The following is a 19,780-nucleotide window of genomic DNA, read 5'->3' as shown; positions in this document are numbered from 1 at the left end:
TCACTTCCGGTGACGTCGGGTCACGTGACCTGTCATTATTCCTCCTCCGAATCGCTCGTCTACAACGTGGTCCCTCGGGATGAATAATCCCCAGAATGTCCCTAGCGTCCCTAGCAGCACAGCACCTCTCAGCTTTGCGCAATCAACGCAGCGTGCCGCCACCTTCCCGAACCTTTTTTTATGTTGTTTCTGACACGTGGCGCCCCCAGCAGCTAGACCGCCTTCCACACTTTAACCCCTAGCCGAATGGTCCTCTCCTGGTGTTGTGGTGTGTGTCGTCTGCGAACCACAGGCAACAAAGTTTTTCTGCTGCTCCGTGCGTGAATTTTTCCCTTTGGCCGACGTTCTTCGGAGCTCGTGTCGGTGTGATCTGTTGTGAGCGTGTTTCTTTCGTTGTGTGGCGAGGCCCCGCTGGGTTCTGGCGCCAACATTTGCCGCATCGTGGAGACCCCGGAACCTGCATGCAATCCTCGGCAGTGTCCTGAGACTGCGTGCGACATCATCGCTCCTCCACCGCTTCAGAAACGGACATACCAGACGGCGCCCACGATGATCGCCACCCGACAGGCCAACGCGCCCAAGGAAAGACGGTAGGCCGTCTGCTATTTAAACTAAGCCTAATTTGCCCAGTCTCCCGACTTGCATTCCTCAGAATCGCTTGCAGCCAAATACTTGCCGCCTTCGTGGCGCCTGCCCCTGCTGGGAAACGTCCGTTTAACGGGAAGTTTTGTCGCTGAAAGTCCGAAGTGTGTCCGCCCGAGCAGGGGAAACTCTCAACTTCCTGGAAAGTGAGCCGCTTGCGCTTCCAGTATCAGCTGTCGCGACTGGGACGCTCTCGTCTGGTGTCTGGTATGCATCGCGATCCGAGCGTAATCAGAGATCGGAACGTACGAGCGTTCGCTTTTTTTTTTTTTTTTTTTTTTTCGATTTCTTTTAGGTTCAGCTCGCGTTTGATGAATGCCTCGTGATCATGAGTAACGTAGAAAGTTTCGAACTTTGTTGTGCGAGTTTCTCAGCTGGGGGAACAACGGGCGGTGCAATGCGGCCCCAAACGAAAAAATAGAAAAGGCGTCCTTGGATGAGAGCAAATGCCTGCCCAATATAGCGAGAGTCCTTCTGGGGCAATCTTCTGGCCGCTTGGGCGATCTAGTTCGTCGTCTTTAGATATGGATATGTCGTCGTATGCGTAATCTCGAGTAACGGTTGTCGTTATTCGCGGTGGACGACGCGCTGGTTTATGCAACTTTGTCCTGTCACTCGGGCTGACAGCCAGATTGCTGGTTATCGTTTCGTGTATTGAGGTTCGTTGGAGTCACTCCAATCTCTTCGTAGGACAATTTTTCGACACCTGTAGGCTGTAGCGGTACTTCATTATGTGATTTGCGTCTTCTCGGTCATGTACCACCAACCATCTAAGTTTATCTTTTCTTATTGTTTGGATGTTTAATGTTTACTGTCGTACGATTCGTTCGACGCGCTTTGGAGTGTTAAACAGGTATGGAAGACTCGAGTTGTGTGTACGATTTTCCTGTCGAATAGAGACGGGAAGTCGTGTTGGTTTTCTTTCTACCGGTTTGATTTTCCTGATTTGTGTGCTGATTCATAAAAACAGCTGTGATACACCACAAGCTAGGTTGAAAACACGTGTCACATATCACCTACTCACTTCGGTAATGTGCAGTCTGGGTGGAACAAAATACCGACGTGCCTTAAAAAGTTGCGTTCGGTCTTTCTGTACTAACCAGCCGAGGGCAGCACGTAACGAAGTACAACACATATTCGCAGACATACGAATATTTAAAAATAATTTACCTTCCCCCTGGCCACGTCTCTGCTGCGCATTGCCGAAAGCTCAGTCTCTGCCCAAAGGTAGTGCTAGTTGTCCGGACCACATGTGCCAGTTTCAGTTTGCCATTGTCCGATTCTTATGTTAGAAACGATTTTCGAACATTTTTATAGGAAACTTTAGCTGCAGCGTGCGGCGATGCGCAGCTTAATTTTCCGGGAAAAAAAAAATATTTTTCTTTTTAACATTTGAACGTTTGCGATTACGTGTTACTTTATTACGTGCTTCCGTCAGCTGGTTTGTAAGTATACGTAAAGACCGAACGCAACTTTTTTAGGGTACGTCGGTAGCTTTACCAGTATAATAAATAAGCCATTAACCTCAAATGCAGATGAAAACTCGGAAAACGAATGTCGTTGTTCTTTTTTAGTTCAACGGGATGTTTACATAAGCATCCTTTTCTTTTATATATTTTTTTTTTTTTAATTTTTCCAAGTTTGTCGAAATAGACCCGGCCAGTCGTGAGCTGCCGAGCTGTTAGGCTTCGATTTTCATTTATCAACAAATGGATCCAAAGGCCACAGTTCACACACGGCATTGTGATCACACAAATTCGTGTTTGTGATAGAATGCTACGTCACGTCGTTGCTGTAACAATAGGAAAGACAAAAAAAAAAAAAAAAAGACAAGCCAGTTGATGACTATTTAAAATAACAGGAACCTGAGACTGCGTCACACAAATTTCTCTTCACGGATTGGCATAAATGCTAGTACGAGCGAACGCACACCGTTTGCGTTAGCGTTGCGTGCTCTACACTGGGCGTGTGCGGAGCCCAATCTGCGGTGTTGGATTTCGGCACTTGCGCAGCGGGTAGCACGCAACGCAAACACCCAGCGCTTGCGTTTGCTCCTATACGCAACAGTAAAACTCTAATTGTCCTTTCTCTTCTGGAAATTGAAGCTCCCTGCACACCCTTTCCAGCGCTTATCATAACCCAGGCGAAAAATGCCGAGTCGTGGTGTTGTGGACGCATCCTCAGAAAGCTCTCTACGGCCCAGTAGACGAAGGCAACAATCTGCCATGAAACCAGTCTGTCCGTTGGTAACACGAAGTCTGATCTGCGGGTCCATGTTTCGCACGGGGCAGTTTCATCATCTTACGTTATCTCCAAACTGGAAAGGATCGAAAATATGCGGATAAACGAACGGTACCGGTCGAATGGAACGATCGTAATGAATCCGCCAAAAGACAATACCTGGCGGCGTCGCCATAGCTTTCGGCGGCTTCGTGAGCTTTGTTCCATTCGACCAGTGTCCATCCGACAACATGTCCATTCGACACGTTGTTTACAAAAGTCGGCGACTGCCCACACCAGGTAATACAACATCGCATGCCTACAAGAATTTTTTTTACTAGTGTTTAAAAGAAACTTTAAGTCTGTGTAACATGCCTGTGTTTGTTTAGACGTTGTTGCTCTTGGAATGAAATGAAAATCCTCTGCACTCAAAAACGACGAGGACAAACGGAACGAAGTTGACAGCGCAAGTGCTGAACTCGCAACTAAATATTTATTTGAAGAAAGCGCGAATGAAAATAACACCCGTGTCATGATGTAATAACACGTTTCCAAGAGTGCAATCCTTTTTTTTTTTTTTTATTATAATTAAAAAAGTGTGTTTATCTTCTTCTTTTCGCCTCAACTACGTTTTCTTATTTTCCTTTTAGCGTTCAAAACACATTAAAAGGGTTCATTGTTGGCAGCATTAACGAATAATCCTGAGCTTACTGTAAGTTTAACACAATGGTGCCATAAGTGTCAAAGTACTGAAAGAGAAACCTCTGCAGCCAGTAGCCATTCAGGTCCTCTACACGTCACGCGAGGTCTCTTCGGTTTTCACTGCCAGATTATATTTCACGGCTCTTCTAAGAATTTCACGAACATACTAATAAACTCTAAAACAAAACAACCCTCGAAATGCGAAAAAAAAAAAAAAAAAAATCTTACACACTAGGCATGTTGCGAACCGGACGAGGTTTGAATTCGACCAGGTTTGATTTTTTTCGTACTCCTTAAGAAAAGTTTGACAAGGGTTCGACTGCTATGCGCAAGCGCGACAGGCTGGCCATTTGGCTTCTGGTTGGCTGATTATTTCAGTTAATACAGTGCAAAAAAAAAATTAAGTTATTAACTTCTTCAGTGGATAGAATTAGTTTCTTTGAATTGCAACTGTTCATAAAATTAAAATAACCCTTTGCATAAAAAAAAAAAAAAAGCTTTGAACTTAAACAAGCTTGTATCAAGGTCTGTCCACAAAGTCGAACCGGTCGATTCTGGTTAAAAGTTCAAAGGCTCGTCGACCAATTCGAACCAGTCGAACCCCGAAAGTTCGACTCAAAAATAAGGTTCGGCGAAAGTTCGCGACATCCCTAATACACACCACTCTACTTTTATTCAACATCCAATGGCAATACGGCAGTTCTCTGATTCAACACCCGCTCGTTTAGGAAATGGTTAGACGCGTATTGTTTATTACTTTTTTTAATTCATTACATTCGTGTGAGATGGAAGTATTAATTAATCTATCAAAATACTGCGAGTGAGGACGACGAAGCTCCGTGGAATAAAAACTGCTCCTTGGTGGAATCTGTTTCCCCGCGGTTTCGGCGACGTCCGGTTTCTTTCGCGTTCGCTCAAGATCTGGTACTTCGATTTTTTGTCGGTTGCTAGTTGCAATTACCATTCAGCCGGGTGATCATCTTTGGAATAGAGGCCCAACGGGCTTCTCTTTTGAGAGAGGGACACTATAATCGTCTCTCCGCTTTGCTCGTGCCTGAACTTAAAATGAAAGCAGTGTCGAGGAGCCGACTCAAGTTTTTTTGTTCTTTTTTTTTTTTGGAGGGGGGGGGGGGGGGGGGTTTGGTGATAATTTGTAACGGGGTAAACGTGTTTACGAGTAAAGTCGTTATTTATAACGGGGATACTTTCCTGTAACGTTGTAACGTACTTGTTACTTCGTTGTTTTTTTGTTTTGTTTTTCGAAACGGTAACGCATCGTGTTCTTACGTTACTTATTCCCAGTAACGGGTAACGTAGTTAGTTACGTTACCCGTTACTTTTTCGCTTAATTTTTTTTTTCTTTTTCACTCATCCCGCAATACCTTCGAAATTGTTTCTTGATATATGGCGCTTATGCATACCTGTAACGTTTAGAGTAAAATGTTTTAAATAATAAATAAATAAAAAAAAATAGCCTGCGCTACTTTTTATTAATAATTTTTTTTTTTACTCTTATCGGAGAGTTTTAGTAGTTTGTTCGTATTCCTCCGATACCCGTGATGACGGTACCCGATAACCATACGATGCATTCACAAAGACGGCGACGGAGTATCGGGTATCATTAAATAAAATAATAATAATAATAATAATAATAATAATGTAGGTACGTCAAAAATTGTGTTCCTTGAGTTTTTTTTTTTTTTTTCGATCTTATTAGTACAGAAGCGTCGTAATTGGCAACTAAAATTTCTACGTAGTCCCGCCCGTTGCGGCGCGCCGTAAGGAGAGCGCGGGAGCGGAGAGAAAAGAAAACTATCCAAAGCGACGTCATCGGCGGGCTCAGATGACCCTTGGAAAGATATCAGGCGGCAAAGAGGCTCGCCGCATGGCGTGCGGCAATCGCTGCACGCATTTTGAATCTTTTTCATAAATGCGGTTAACATTTTTTTTTTTTTTTTTTTTTGCCCAAGTGCAGTAGCTGCATTCACGGGACAAATATCTATAGAAGTCCGCTTCTAACCCAGATTTCTCGAAGAGTGCTTCAACTTCTTTTTGATAAACGCAATTTATTCAGGTCTTTTTTTTTTTTTTTTTTTTTTTTTTTTTGCGTGGGGCTTTGAATTTTGCTTTTGTCAACGGCAAACGTCGCAACGTGATTGGCTGCTGAGCAGGAAAAAAATTGTAAAAACTCTGGATGCCATGTTTATTTTTTATTTTTTAATTCACTAGCGACATTTGTTTTGTTTTCCAAATCACTCGGGGCTTTTCAATTAATTACTTGTCAAAATACCGAGAAAAAAAAAGTTTATGTATGGTTTGTTTGTCCACCCGCCCGTCCGCGCATTTCCCGCTAAATTTAGCGCGGAAATGGGCGTCACGTGACCCAAACACCAATTCTGACTGAGGAAACTCTCCTCCCTACCTCTTTCCTTCCTCTCTGGGAGAAGCAGTTCTGCGACCCTTGTGAGGACATCTTACCCCTGGCAGGGTGATTGACGTCACGCGGGACCTATGCACCGAGTCAGTTTTTTCATTAAATTTAACGGGCAAATGGATAAAAAAAAAAGAGGTTTTTCACTCCTCGATACGACGTGTTTTAATGCTTCCTAAAACATTGAAACGTTCGCTTCTTAAATACTGCATTTCATGCATTATAAAACCTTAAAAAAATTAATGCCGTTTTTTTTTTTGTGTGTGTGAATGTTTTGTTGGGCGAGGGAGCCCCCCTCAAACCCGAAATTGGCAAAAAAGCATTTTTGCCTAAAAAAAAAGAAAAAAAAGAAGGGGGGGGGGGGGGGTGAACAGGTTTTATGAACAGCACCTTTTCAACGGGGCGGTCCTTCCGAGATAACAACGTCTCCCCGTGTTCAAGTATCCTTTTTTTTTTTTTTTTAATGTTTAAGTGTTCTGTTGGAATGCCGGCCAAAAGAAAGCTGCGAGCCGTTCACCGCGCAGTGTGGCTGTTATGCCCATGTCCCACTAGAACGACAGACAGGGACAAAAGACAGCGACAAGCCTCAGACCCATGCAGCACGCTCGCGATGGTACCTTTGGCAGGCGTTTAGTCGTTCGGTGCTCGTGAAGTAAGCACGAGCGATTGCAAGCCTGCCAAAGATACCCTCGCGTGCATGAAGGCCCGTTCACACTCTTGCAACCGAGTGCGACCGAGAGAGACCAAACCGGTTTTTAAGCCTCTTGCGATCTCTTAGGACCAGCTCCGCTCAGTGCATCCGGTCCCAAGAAGTCTTTCTCGGTCGTACTCGGTTGCAAGAGTGTGAACGCGCCTTGATGCTCGTGTTTGAGCACAACCTCCTTTATTCTTGAGAGCCTCTCAAATCGCGGAAGACTCTGGTTTGAGGCTTGTCACTGTCGTTTGTTCCTGTATTGGCGACACGGGCATTATAGCAGACGGGGGCGGAAGAAGAAATCGAAATGCGCGTGCCAAATCTCTCTGGACGGCTGATGGCATCTCTCCAGCTTCTGCGCGAGAGACAGGGGCGGTGGTGTTCCTCGGTACTGGACTCCCCCCCCCCCCCCCCCTGGCATTGCGCTCCGCGCACTTGGGAAAGCGCCCGCCTTCGTCGCCAGGTGGGCGCGGGAGCGTCGGACCGAGTCTCCCGACCGACGCCGAGCGCGAATTTGGAAGCGATGTGCCAAGCAGGTTTGCGTTGTCCTAACGGCTGCGATGCGTGGTCGTTGGGCAAAAACCGGGTTGAAGGAGAGTACCTTAGTTTAGAGACAGCTTGTTGTCAGTTTGGCGCAGTTCTTTTCTTTTTTTCTTCAAAAATAGCTTAAATTAAACCAAAAAAAAAAAAAAGAATTACACGAGCTAGTCTGGGCTAGATGGCGCAAGCTACCGCCCGTTGTAAAGGGTACGGCCAGGGCCGTACATACACAGAGTTGGGCCATTTATTGGGAAGTGTATAGGAGTCAAATCAGAAGACGCCATTGGCCGAAAGCGTGCTGGCCGTGTTCCAGGGCGTCTTCTCAAATTAGAATGTGGCCAGCCAGAAGCCGGAAATAATACCCTGGCGGTGGTCGCGATAAACGAAATTAATAAGTGCGTCCGAGTACCTCTTGGTGACTAAAACTATGGTGCTCGTGATGTTTCAGTCACGGTCATCCAAAATCATGGTGGAAGAGCGCGACTAGCGGAACAATCGACGTAATCCGTACGCCAGGCGCCGAGGGCCGGGAATCTACCGTCCGAGCAGTCACACTCTGTTCGAGAACAACAGAGTTCGAGCGGCACATTCGTGTCTTACATCTCTCTGCACGCTCATTATCGAAACAGCACATGCATAGCATTTTCAACCATAATGGGTGACTACATTTAACTCTTACGAGCTTCTTAAAACCACATATCTATGATTAAAACTTTTTTTCGCTACCACCGCTTGGGTGATTTTTTTCGGCTTCTGGTTGTCCAAGAGAGCATGTGAAGCCCTCTTTCTGCGTCTGGTGCACGCCCTGGCTCAGCCCGCCCCTCCCATTGACCAAACTCTCTCTATACACGGCTCTGGGTACGGCCATTAGCATCCATGATGATCCATCCATCCTTGTTCGTGCTGACAAGGAGTGGACAAGCACAAAGCGTGTTCAGCCGAACTATCGATAGTGTTGAAAACTATCGATAGTGAACTTTCGATTGTACTATCTTATCTATAGTTGACTAGTGATAGTACTATCGATATTATTGTCGATATTTGGCTATCGATAGTACTTGCAATAGTGCAATCGGTCGTACTATCGATCGTGTTATCGATAGCTCGGTTTTAGTCGACTATCGATACTTTCGAACGTCAGCCTTCAGAAAAGTGTAAAGTGTTAGGAAAATTAAAGCACTACCCAAAAAGGGAGTGACGACAGATATGTACGGTTTTGGGGAAAACATTAAAGTGAAGGGAAACGAAACATTTAAGTTGCGTTCTCGTAGAATCAACATAGAGGTAGAACAGAAATGGCGGTTTGCTGGTTTTCCTGCGCCCATTAATTTGTATATGCATGGGGTTCGGATATCAGGCTTTTAGTGTGCCCGCATGTGTAAAACTATTAGGTATGTTCGGTTTCCTTTTAGCTAGGGAAAGCATTTTCTGAAGACATTTAGTATCAGGGTTTTTACAAGTTTGTTTCACGCGTGTGTTTCCTTTATTATTCAATTGACACATGTTCTTTTGCATAGCCTTGACCACTGATAGGCGAAAATAAACACTGCTGTGGATATTTTTATTTTATTTCTTTTTTTTTCTTTTTTTTCTGACGACTATTTATAGCGAATTCCCGAAAATCAGGAATCGGCTGTTTACGAAAGCACTTAGGTCATGAAACGATGTCATTTCCGTTAAATTCTGTTTTGGCAGAGTGCAATAACAGTGCATGGAAGGGAAAATATTCACCTGTTGGTATAAAAACAGCTTCAAAATAAAGCCGTCACATAATCTCTAAATAAATATACTCTTTGAATCGGTAAATGTATCAGCAGTGATGGAAGTGCTGCCCCAGTTGCGCCAAATTGCGCCTTGAGCGAAAATCTGCTGCATCTTGCGCCAAAGTGCCATTTTGGCTAAGAATTGCGCCACACCTGCGCCGAGATGGGCCAAACAAAAATTGATACATTAATTTTTTTATTGGTTGACTTTTAATATTCAAAGAAGTAGAAAAAAAAGAAAAACGGTAGAAATATAGCGTCTCTACTCACAGTAAAAGTGCAAGTCACGGGACATTCGCGGCATTTGATTGGTTTAATCGACGAAAGAACACGTACAATAAGATGGTCGGATGCTTGGATGTCGCGCTTTGACCTTGTTTGGTTAATCGCATCGGCTCGTAGTGTCGGTTGCGCTTTAAATTAAGGTAAAACGAAGTTTTAAGATTGCTTTGCCATCGCGTTGGCCAGTTGATGAGCTAACGGCTTGATCACCGACATCCTCTCAAATTTCATACGATAGCAGCGATGTCAGGAGCTAAAAATCGCGACAAAGCATTCCAAAATACACAGTAAGAGGGGGGCTACTGCGATAAGACAGTACCAGGCTCTTGTACTCCTGTGAGTCAGTTGTGATTATTATGTCTGCCGTATGCCTCCATGGCGCCACTCACGAGCCCACGCGCGTCGAGCTTCACTGCCTTGCGTCGGAGTGTTCGGAGTAGCTGCTGGCATGGGTGAGCGTCTGGTTTAGCACGATGTACATGTAAACTATGCTCAGTACTTTTGCAGGTCCACATTGTTTGGTCTTGATTATATGATCCTGTTTTCAAATGCTGCGTCAAGAACGAAAAACAAACAAAAACGCTAGGCTTTATTTGAATACATGTAAGCGCAAGAGTACGTTTTCATAATATTTGTGGGTGGCTGTTTTCTTTTCTTTTTTTTTTTTTTCTTTTTCTGTTTATAATATTTAAGTCTTGAGTTTGGCAAGAATCAAATTGGTGTGGCGCATTTTACAGAAACAATACATACAGGCTGAATAAACTACCGGGAGTAAAAGTGGGAGGGGAGGGAGGCTTTATTCTAACTGAAGTGTGGCTCGTGTTTTATCAATTTGATTAGTACCCACTGTAAATGGAACCTACTCTGAACAGAGCCTTATTTCTAAGAAGCAAACTCTATGTATTTTTTGTGTTCTATTGGTTCTTATTAGAAAAGGTAATAACTAACATGCTCCAGTACCAAAAACAAACCTTCAGTCATTATCAAATATAAATTCATTTAGCGATGCAATCAATGTTTATTTTCTTTAATTTCAAGTGATGCTAAACAAACGTTGGCATCTGCTCCAAAAGCGTCAGTGGCTGCTCCAAACGAATATATTGCCTGCTACAGAACCTGCTCCAAAAGGCCAAATGCTGCTTCCATCCCCGTATCAGAGATTTTGTTGTGCAGACTTCAAATTGAACATTATCCGATAAAAAGCTCATACCAAAAAAAACTGATGCTTTTAGTTTTTTTTTTTTTTTTTTTTCCTTTCTTCAAATGCAATAAGTTTGGAAACATAAAGTTAACTGGATAAAGAAATAAATCATAAAAAAACGAAATTTTATTGTGATCCAAGTCACGATGGTGTTGGCAGTGAGGCATTATTTCAGTGAAAAAGGCTGGTGAATCCGAAAGGCAATATCGTTTCCTTTCATTCTCGCAACCTGTTTGTTTCGAAAAATGCCACACTTATCTTTCATCCGGGTGAAGTAATATGTCCCCATACTTGCTCATTCGATCACCATCGCTATCATTATCTTCCTGCAGCGTTCCGTATTTATGCAACACACATTTAGTTTACTCCTGAGTAACGACAGGCTAAGCAATCTAGTGCAGGAAAAAAAAACACGAAAACTTATTAAGTCGGTATCTTTTATTTATAGTTTTTCAAGATATTTAATAGTTTATTGTAAATAGTTTCTAAAGGTGGATTTATACCGTTTTGTGATTGTTTTATAATAGGTTTTGGATTGTTCCTCGATAATTATGACGAAGTCACTAATGCTGGGTTTCTCTCCAAGCCACACTGACATTTCCTGGACGTTCTTCGACCGTTACCTAATTTAACCCCATTGATAGCGTTAAGATACTTGGATATCGATCGTTTCTCTGTATTCGACTATAAACAGTTTTACGATAATACACTATGGATAGTTTGCTATCGAGTTTCACGATAGTCGACTATCGATAGTTTGCGATCGATAGTTGACTATCAATAATACAAAGTTTTTTTGTTTTGTTTTTTAACTATCGATAATTAAACATGGCTTTCACTATCGAAGGAGCTATTGATAGTTTTGCATCACCCGCTAAATGTAGTGGAGAAATTGGGGAATTGTAGTAGACCGTTTCCGCAGCCCGCTAAGCACCCGGATAGCGCTCCGTAATCCGCCATAAGACCTTGAACTATGCAGAGAAGGCTGGCGGCGCGCATGCGCAGCTGCGGCGTTTTTTTCGGGGATACCGTAGCGATGGAAAAAAAAACACGTCACGGAAACGTCACTTTCCCCGCTAATTCTAGCGGGAGAATTGACTTGACTTTTCTTCGTGGCTGTTTTTCGGGACAGATTTATTGTGGAATTCGGTTGACAGTACACACTTTGTGTGTTTTATCAATTTATTAGTTTTTCTTTAATTTATTTGTTTGTTTATTTATTTTTATGTTTATTAAGAATTTATTAACAACTCCGCCTTTCCACTGATTGTTGTCAAAGGAAACGACAACATTTGGGATAAGGGTCCCAGACCCAGTCAAGCTGTCTCAACAGCTTTTTGTCTAGGACTCGTTCCAGTGTTTTTGGAAAATAATGCTTTGATTTGATTTGATTTGATCATTTATCTTCAGACGCTCGTCTCATTCTGCCTCAGCGCGGCGCCGTTTTAGAGTCCGTTCTTCCTAGGTTGAATTTGCATAAAATTATACACCAGTTCATGACTTCCCACTAAATTTAGCGAAGGAATTCCCACTAGGTTTAGCTGTCGAGCTTCGACGGACGGACGCACACAATCTCGCGGTTTGGCGGTATTTAAAATGCTGTGGCATTTAATACATTGCATGAAGAAAAAAAGTGAGGGGGTGGGGGGGGGGGGGGATTAATACAATCTTAAGTGCAGTTAATTATATAAGAAAAGGGCCAAACATTATTGGATAGACACTTGACATATCACAAACATAGGTTAGACATTACGCAAACTCTTTTGGGATCAATTTCATGGACAACATACGTGGGCAATGAACTCCAATTGTGAATGGCAAGGTAAAACGGCTATTCATTAAAGATAGTGGTTCTAAGAAAAGGAGGCGAAGTTTGAGCGGATGATTTAAGACGCCTGGAAATAGTTTTCTATCTATCCTATTGATTGACTGATTGATTGACAAGACGTGACAGTACTTTCTTCGGGACGCTTGTTCTGATGGGTATGGTAGGTTTATGTTTTCCCGTGTAACATGAGAGTATATACTGTGCCACTCACTGACTAGCATTGCGTTTATTTTCTTTCGAAATGAGGATCATGTTCCCCACTCCCGCTTTGTGAAGTCGAAAAGCAAGAACAACAAAGGAGCCCCATGCAGCTCATCTCTTCCGCTAATTACAAATTAGCCTCCAGCTCCTGTTGGCGTAACGCATAGTAGGGAATGGGGAGTTTTCGTAGATCGTTTCTGCCGTCCCTCGACGGCTCTCCGCAACTGACTTTATCCGCAACCTGCGACGAGATCGGGAACTCTGCAGTCAAGGCCAGCGGCGCGCATGCGCACTAGGGGCGCCTTCGTTTGCGGAGAGCATAGCTGTGTAGGAAAGACTACGTACAACCCCCCCCCCCCTCTCCCCCCCCCCCCCCTCCAAAAAGAAAGAACTAGCATAAAACTGCGTTGCAAGCACTGTATATCGGTAAATCCTATTTTTGGCGTCATATGTCTGTCGTTCGCCAATTTATTTTTTTATTTTCATTTTCAACTATCGATTGGGTTCGTTTCGTCTCGCTAAGTCAATCTATAAAAATACACCAGTTTCTTTTTTTTTTTTCAACAGTTGTTGATTAAACATCGCCCTCAAGTAATTTCGTCCTTGCGGTTGTTCATCCTGTACCGGACTTGCTTGCACTTCTCTCCGGCACCGGTGAATGAATTTCAAGCTGGTGACTTTGAGGTTGCTTCCTTATGTGGAAGGATTCGTCACTGCAGACTTCTCAATTCAACTATTTTCTAAATCAAAGATCACACACCGTTACTGACCTTAAAAAAGGCCGCGCTTTTTTGTTTTTTTAATTGTTCGTTTTAGAAGTAACTAGGGGAACCGATGGCCGAGTTTGTCAACGCGCCGTAGTTCAGAGCACTTGGGGGAAAGCTCGCGCTGCAGAACCCGCGAATCCTGGGCTCAATCTTCCCATCCCTGTCCCTTTCGACCTGAATGAACATCGTACCGGCGTGCGGTGGTGTATCACAACTAGGCGAGGCACGTTAAAGACCCCAGGCTAGCGGTCGCATTGTACTGGCTAGATTTCTCGTCTACAACGTGAACTAGTATCGCCACACCCCAAAAGCAAACATACCTTACACATTAAGGCGGCAATTTCGGGTCAGTTGGTCCACGATTACCCAAAGTGTATCGTCCGCTTTCTCTCGTTGTTGCGTATTTTTGGGCGCTTTTTTTTTAGGCTACGTTACGCTGTCTAAACACAGACGTCTCATTTACATGAGCACCGCATAATCGCGTAATCGCTACTTCGTGGTGCACGTTAAAGATCTCCCCCAGGCTAGCAGTCTACTGCACTGGCTGGAGTCACCAGACGCCCATTTCGGGTTGACCAACTTTCCTCTGTCTAGACACACACAGAAAACACTATTTAGAAGTAACTTTATATAAGTTTATTCCATGCTGCGACGCATCAACATTCCGTCTGGTCGGGGGGCATCCCCCCGCGGTCTGTGCTCTCCGCCTTCCAGCAGACATTACCCCGAATCTAAGCGGGCCGGCTGTCATCCTTCATCATTAGTCTCCCGGCTGAAGGACTCTTGTCTGGCCCGCCATTTTATCTGCATCACTGCTGCGGGGCCGCAGGGAGGAGGAGATGAAGGAGCCACAGAGAGGTTAGTGCTCGTCTGGAGGTCGAAACGAGGCAGCAGTTATCTGTCCTCCCCTCTCTGATTCCTGTAGTGTTAGTTTACACTGGACTCGCGGTTCGACGTTGGTCTTCTCCTCCGCTGTCGGTTTTTGGTCTTTGTCTGTTTGAACTGTCACGAGTCGTTTGCGTGGCCGCGTGAAATCTGTCGAGTGGGCCCGAAGTTGGCTCAACGTCCTTTCGTTTGGGTTACCCGTGAAGCCGATATGTAGCTCGGCTACCCAGGACACCCGCTGAATAGTAGACACCTTCTCAGCTCACCGCACTGATCTCTAGTCCGGCAAAGGGCTCGTAGGCTTGATTTCTGGGTAGCATCGGCCAAATTTGATTTCTTAACTCGCTGTTCGTTGCAGCTTGTTTTTACAGTGAACTTTGTGTTCTTTAGTGGACTTCCTGAGAAAGTGTTCCAGGGCTGTTGAATAGAAGAATGGCTTATTTGTAACGTATTAGTTCTTCCAAGAACGAACCGGCTGAAGCCTCAGCTCATGTGTTAGAAATTACATAGGATTATTTAATGCATTCCAAATTGCACGTTCATATAGAATGACTCTGAGGACGAAGCGCGGATGGTCGCACACACAAGAAAAGTTTCAAGTGGGCGCGAGAAAGTAGAAAAGCAATAAAACGCAGCTGAAAGGTGTATTTGCTGCTTTCTGTAGCGCTTTGTCTAGATAAAATAATCACCATTGTGCCTCGTAGATTGTTTCAGGCATGCGATACATAATACCTCCGGCCGTCGAACCTGCGGGCTTACTATAGTGTATACCATATAATTCACTCCATCGAGAACAGGGGGGCTATGTTCGACAAATGTTTCGTTTGTTTCGTTTCTCCTAAAAAGAAACGGGAAGTGACGATATCGCGTCTGATTGGTTTGAAGCTCAAATGACGAAAGTTCCCTTTTTTCGTCATTTGAGCCTCTAACCAATCAGACGCGATATCGTCACTTTCGTTTCTTTTTGGGAGAAACGAAACATTTGCCGAACATAATCCCCCAGGTACAGTTTTAGAGTTGCATGTATGTGGTACGGTGTCGACACTTCTGTCTGTCTTTATGCTTTGCTACCCGACTATATCGTTAACACTGAAGACATATCGAATAGCGTTTGCGCTTTTGAATGGACCTAATGATTACGATGACGATCCTGTAACTATTCGCTTTGTAAAGGACGTGCTCCAATATTCGTGCCCACATGAAGACCACATCAAGACTACTTGATGGATGGATGGATAGATAAGGCTGAACCCTTTGAATCGAACGGCGGCTTGCGCACAGTGTTTTTATGTATTTTTTTAAACATTTAACAAAGCGCTATACATCTAGAGATTTATTCTGAAAAGCTATACGATCCATACGAAGGAGGCTCCACTTTGCAACCGGGTGCACACACCTCACTTAAAGACGTCACCAAGCGGCAAAGGTTAGAATTATACGATCACCGTCCACAAACGCAGTTGCGCCACCTCCCGTATACCTCATCCGTGACTGAGTCGCGTACAAGACAAGAGAGGCAGCGAAACTCCCATTGCGGACGCCAACAGTAGTTCGAGCTTTCGCCGCTGCGTAACAAGGGCCCGCATATGCGCAGAACTCTTCTTGGAAAGAGGGCTTTTTGTTTCTATGTGCGAACAAAAACGGTTCGAAAAGAGGTGGATTGCACGTGGACTCCTGGATGGTTTTATCGGGCATAGTTGTCTGCACCCTTTTTTTTATCTCTCTCTCTCTCTCTCTCTCTCTTTGTCTTGTCAAGACTGACAGATGTCAGGCGCTTCGCTTTCACAACTGGTAACCCAACCAATCGCCTAGCGACTTGTCACGACATTCCGGCAGTGTGACGAGACACAGAACACACGCACACGTTTCCAACACAACTACGAGCCCAACCGTTTTCTTGTCATTCAAAAAATGCAAACGAACGATACGGAGGACTTCCACGTGCGGGCCCGATAGCCGACCGTGTTCGCTTGTCCACGAGGTCTCTATGCGACAAATCACGCGTGGGGATCACTGATAATATTCACCTGTACGATTACAGCTAACGACGATTATCTTTTTGTTTTTTCTCCATAATGACGAGCAGCCTCCAATGTGCCCGCGTCATTATAAGTGGACTCCGTGCCGTGTAACTCCATGATTTTGGACGGGGCGCCGAAAATTCGCCAAGATTGGCCAAATTGCTATATTCGGTTTGTCTGATCCCACTGGAACAGTATATGGGCTATCGATATCGTCTCTTATCTCGCGTGCGCCTAGGCTTCCTGTGGACTTCTGCAGTGGTTGTCGCCTTGGCACAATGTGCCTAGTCACCGTGGCTTTCGACCTACTCGTGGCGTACGATGCCTCCTAGAAGAGAGCTACACTACAGCCCAACGGACAAAGATGGCCGCTCGCAGAGAAAGAGAGAGAGCGGCTATTGGGAATAGTCTACTGCAGAGTCTCTAGGCGTATTTCTATCATCATGGCGGTATCGGGAAGTGGGAGAACGGTCTAGAAAGCTCTCCGACGTCCAGACGGAAGCCGATAAGAGAGATAATACCTGCAGACTGCGTCATCTCGATGTGTACGCGGTGTTGGCTCCGACTAGGCGATTTATGTAGGGGAAATGCGTAACAAAAAGCACCCGCAAAAATGCGCGTGATTAACCGGTAACCATTGCAGTGAGGGAGTGTTAGAAGTGCGTCGTCGCTACAGATAACTGTGACCTGTCGATAAGTAAAGAAATATATACCAAGAAATTGGTTTTGGCTTCCATATTTGTTTATCGTTTTGTGCTAAGTATGCATTTTGTTTTGCGTATTTTGTACTAATTATCGGCCAAGTCCGCTAGGTGCCCTAATTAGAAGAATCGTGAGTTTTCCTGTTTTTGTTGAACTGCTTTGTAAGAATACGGTTGTAAACTGGCTGTGCAGAAAGCGAACTATTTAATGCATATATTTAACCACGAGGGAAAATAAGGCAGATGTCACGTGGAGGAAACTGAACCCTGTGCTGAAGCGCTCGAACAAATCAAAATCATCAAGAAAATTTGTTTACACTAACGAAGAACGGACGGGAGCTGCTTACTTAATGCATTCAACCAATTTCGTTGACTTAGCTACAGGCGGTTTTGACAGTAATGATTTTAGTTATATCTAGAGTGTAAATGACACCTTTTTTATTTCTGAGTCCTGTTGTGGATACCGAGGGGACGTCTTTCTTTTGGGGATTGAAGAACAGTGGAAGCTGCGATGCAGACGGTGTTACGATTAAGCCCGTGAAGTATGTTTTAGATTTGGTATCGCCATGTTTAGCCTGTATATTTAACATCTGCTTATCGGAAAGAGCCTTCCCTGAGCTAATGCATGCGACTCACAAAGGTTACTGTCCTGTGTAAAAAAAAAAAAAAAGAAACAAAAACGACGCGGGAACTACACACGCGTATCATTATTACGTTTTTATTTATTTATTTTTTAGAAGGATTGGAGAAGGTCATTTTCTCCAGAATGTCTCATTTCTGCGATAGGCATTCAATACGTAAAGCAGCACATTTTTTTTTTTTTTTTACATTGGTCAGCACGCTTTATTGGAACAGAAATAATTTATTTTGAACTCGTAAAGAAACAAAGACTTGACTCTTGGTATTCTTGTAGATTTCACGAAAGCCTTGAATTACTTAATTCATAACTTATTATTGAAGTAACTTGATAGGTATGGTTTCCGCGGAAAAGAATCTATGCTTTTGACGCCGTATCTACGCTGTCGAAAACGGTTTGTGCAACTAAATAATCATTTTCCTGACAAAAAAATATCATGTGTACTTAGGGAAGCATTTTTGGTCCTTTTTTTATCTATTATATATATATGAACAATATCATGATCATTGATAAAACTGCAAAATGTGTTATTTATGGAGATGACACCACATTATTGTTTTCATGTAAATGCCCTCCCGAACTAACTACAGATGGGAAGAAAACCCTCCTACATCTGGAAGAACGAACTACATGTAGTGCGTTGAAAATAAACACACATAAAACAAAAGCCGTTCTTTTTTTGCCACAAGAACCAAAGTATATGTATCGATAAAGATATCAAGTTGTGTAACTAAAAAGTAGCAATGCCAACATCCAGACATGGCGTGCGTCTACTACGACAAAGGCCGATGGGCAACCCGAAAAACAACTGCACTGTATGACAGTATAGCAACGTATAGCAAAATAGTACAGTATAGAAAAGTATAGTATAGCAAAAAAAAAAAAAAAAAAAAAACCACCCTAACGCTAGCTTGTGCTTGTGTTGCCATAAAAATTTCGTCGCCTCAATTTCGGAAAGAGCTCAAAACACGTGGCACATTCTGTGTGGATAAAAGGGGCCCTGCAAAGTGTTTCTGGACATATTTTAATTTGTATCGTGTTCGCTGAAACTTGGATTCTAGCAACACAATAAAAAAATATAATAAAGAAGAAGTCTATTTGTATTTTGAACATAATAGCTGAAAGAAGTCAAGCTTTTTGAGCACATTTTCGATTGTTGGTGACGTCATTGGTCTAAACCGTTGGGGTGCCGAATGAAAAGAGCGTGTAACAACCATTCTTGATCTTCCTAATTCGTGGAACTATATCCTTTGTTTCAGCTGAAGTCTAGACGCAGCCGATCCTACCTCTAGAATTCTATGTCGTCATTATCCCACACTCTATAGACCAATGACGTCACTGAGCGCTCGTGTTTGAAACTCATAGGTGCGCCCTTCGAAGCAGCCTTTGGTTTTCTTCGTCCCTTTGCGGTGTTCCTTTACGATGCGTTTAAATGTCTTTGTTACGTCTTCCCGACTACCAACAATGCAATCTACTTTTTTTTTGAAAAGTGAGTTTATTTGTTTTGTTCATAATCAAACCGGACGTAAACATCTTTAAAAGCATAAAACCGAAACCGAAGGTTTCTTTACATTTTTTTAATAGCGCAACTGTTTTTGTACGAAATCGCCTTCGGTTTATGAAGTTCAGGGTGCTTGATTTAGCTGATACAGTATCTCGTTTTCCAGTCACCGCCATTAGAGCGGAGGTATTGGAGCGTTTGAGGCTCCCACTGGGTGACTCTGACTTTTGACAAGGGTCTGTGGCATTCTTGTATTTTTATTTCCCTAGTACGACGTTTTTATTTGACAGTGAAGGCGCCATATTGACTATAATTCCGTCGGCCTGCGCGCGCTCGTATTACGCCTCTGACATAATGCGAGGCTGCTTACGCCACGGCTGTCAAGGTGCCTCCGTTTAGTCTGCCTCGAAGAGCGTCGGAAAACTTCGTAACTGCGCCGGCGCGTGCGTCACCCGGAGGTCGACGCGACCTCCTGCCGGGCGAAGAAACTGACCGCTTCACTAGGAAACAAAGAAACCGGAAGGGTCGTCCACGCGCGCGACCGACGCACTCTGCATTCGTTTCCATTCCTAAATGTTTATTAGGGGGGCCTTCTTTCATCGTAATGCGGCTCATTTTGCTGTCATATCCGTGTGTATGTGTGTGCGTTGGGAATGGCGTGCCCTTTCTTGTCAGCCTCTGATCTCGCGACAACGGTTGTCTCAGAAGGGGGAAGAAACAAGAAGAGGGGCGTACGTCCTTGTCATTTTGTGACGTCAGTTTGG

The 19,780-nt window shown here is 43.9% G+C and overlaps 1 protein-coding gene across 1 annotated transcript in view; it reads left to right on the top strand.

Annotated features, from left to right (window-relative positions):
* The first annotated feature begins 230 nt into the window (after positions 1-230).
* Positions 231-19,780, top strand: part of LOC8041650 (hypoxia-inducible factor 1-alpha) — a 216,962-nt gene continuing 197,412 nt past the window's right edge. Inside the window, 1 exon segment of the mRNA XM_029992579.4 lies at positions 231-590. Coding sequence (XP_029848439.2) covers positions 550-590 — 41 coding nt within the window. The 5' untranslated portion in view covers positions 231-549.

Source organism: Ixodes scapularis, unplaced genomic scaffold (genome assembly GCF_016920785.2).
Source record: "Ixodes scapularis isolate PalLabHiFi unplaced genomic scaffold, ASM1692078v2 PGA_scaffold10__122_contigs__length_95168666, whole genome shotgun sequence".
In the NCBI taxonomy this organism is placed as follows: domain Eukaryota; kingdom Metazoa; phylum Arthropoda; class Arachnida; order Ixodida; family Ixodidae; genus Ixodes; species Ixodes scapularis.
Note: the sequence above shows the minus strand (reverse complement) of the source record. Positions and strands in the feature narration are given on the sequence as shown.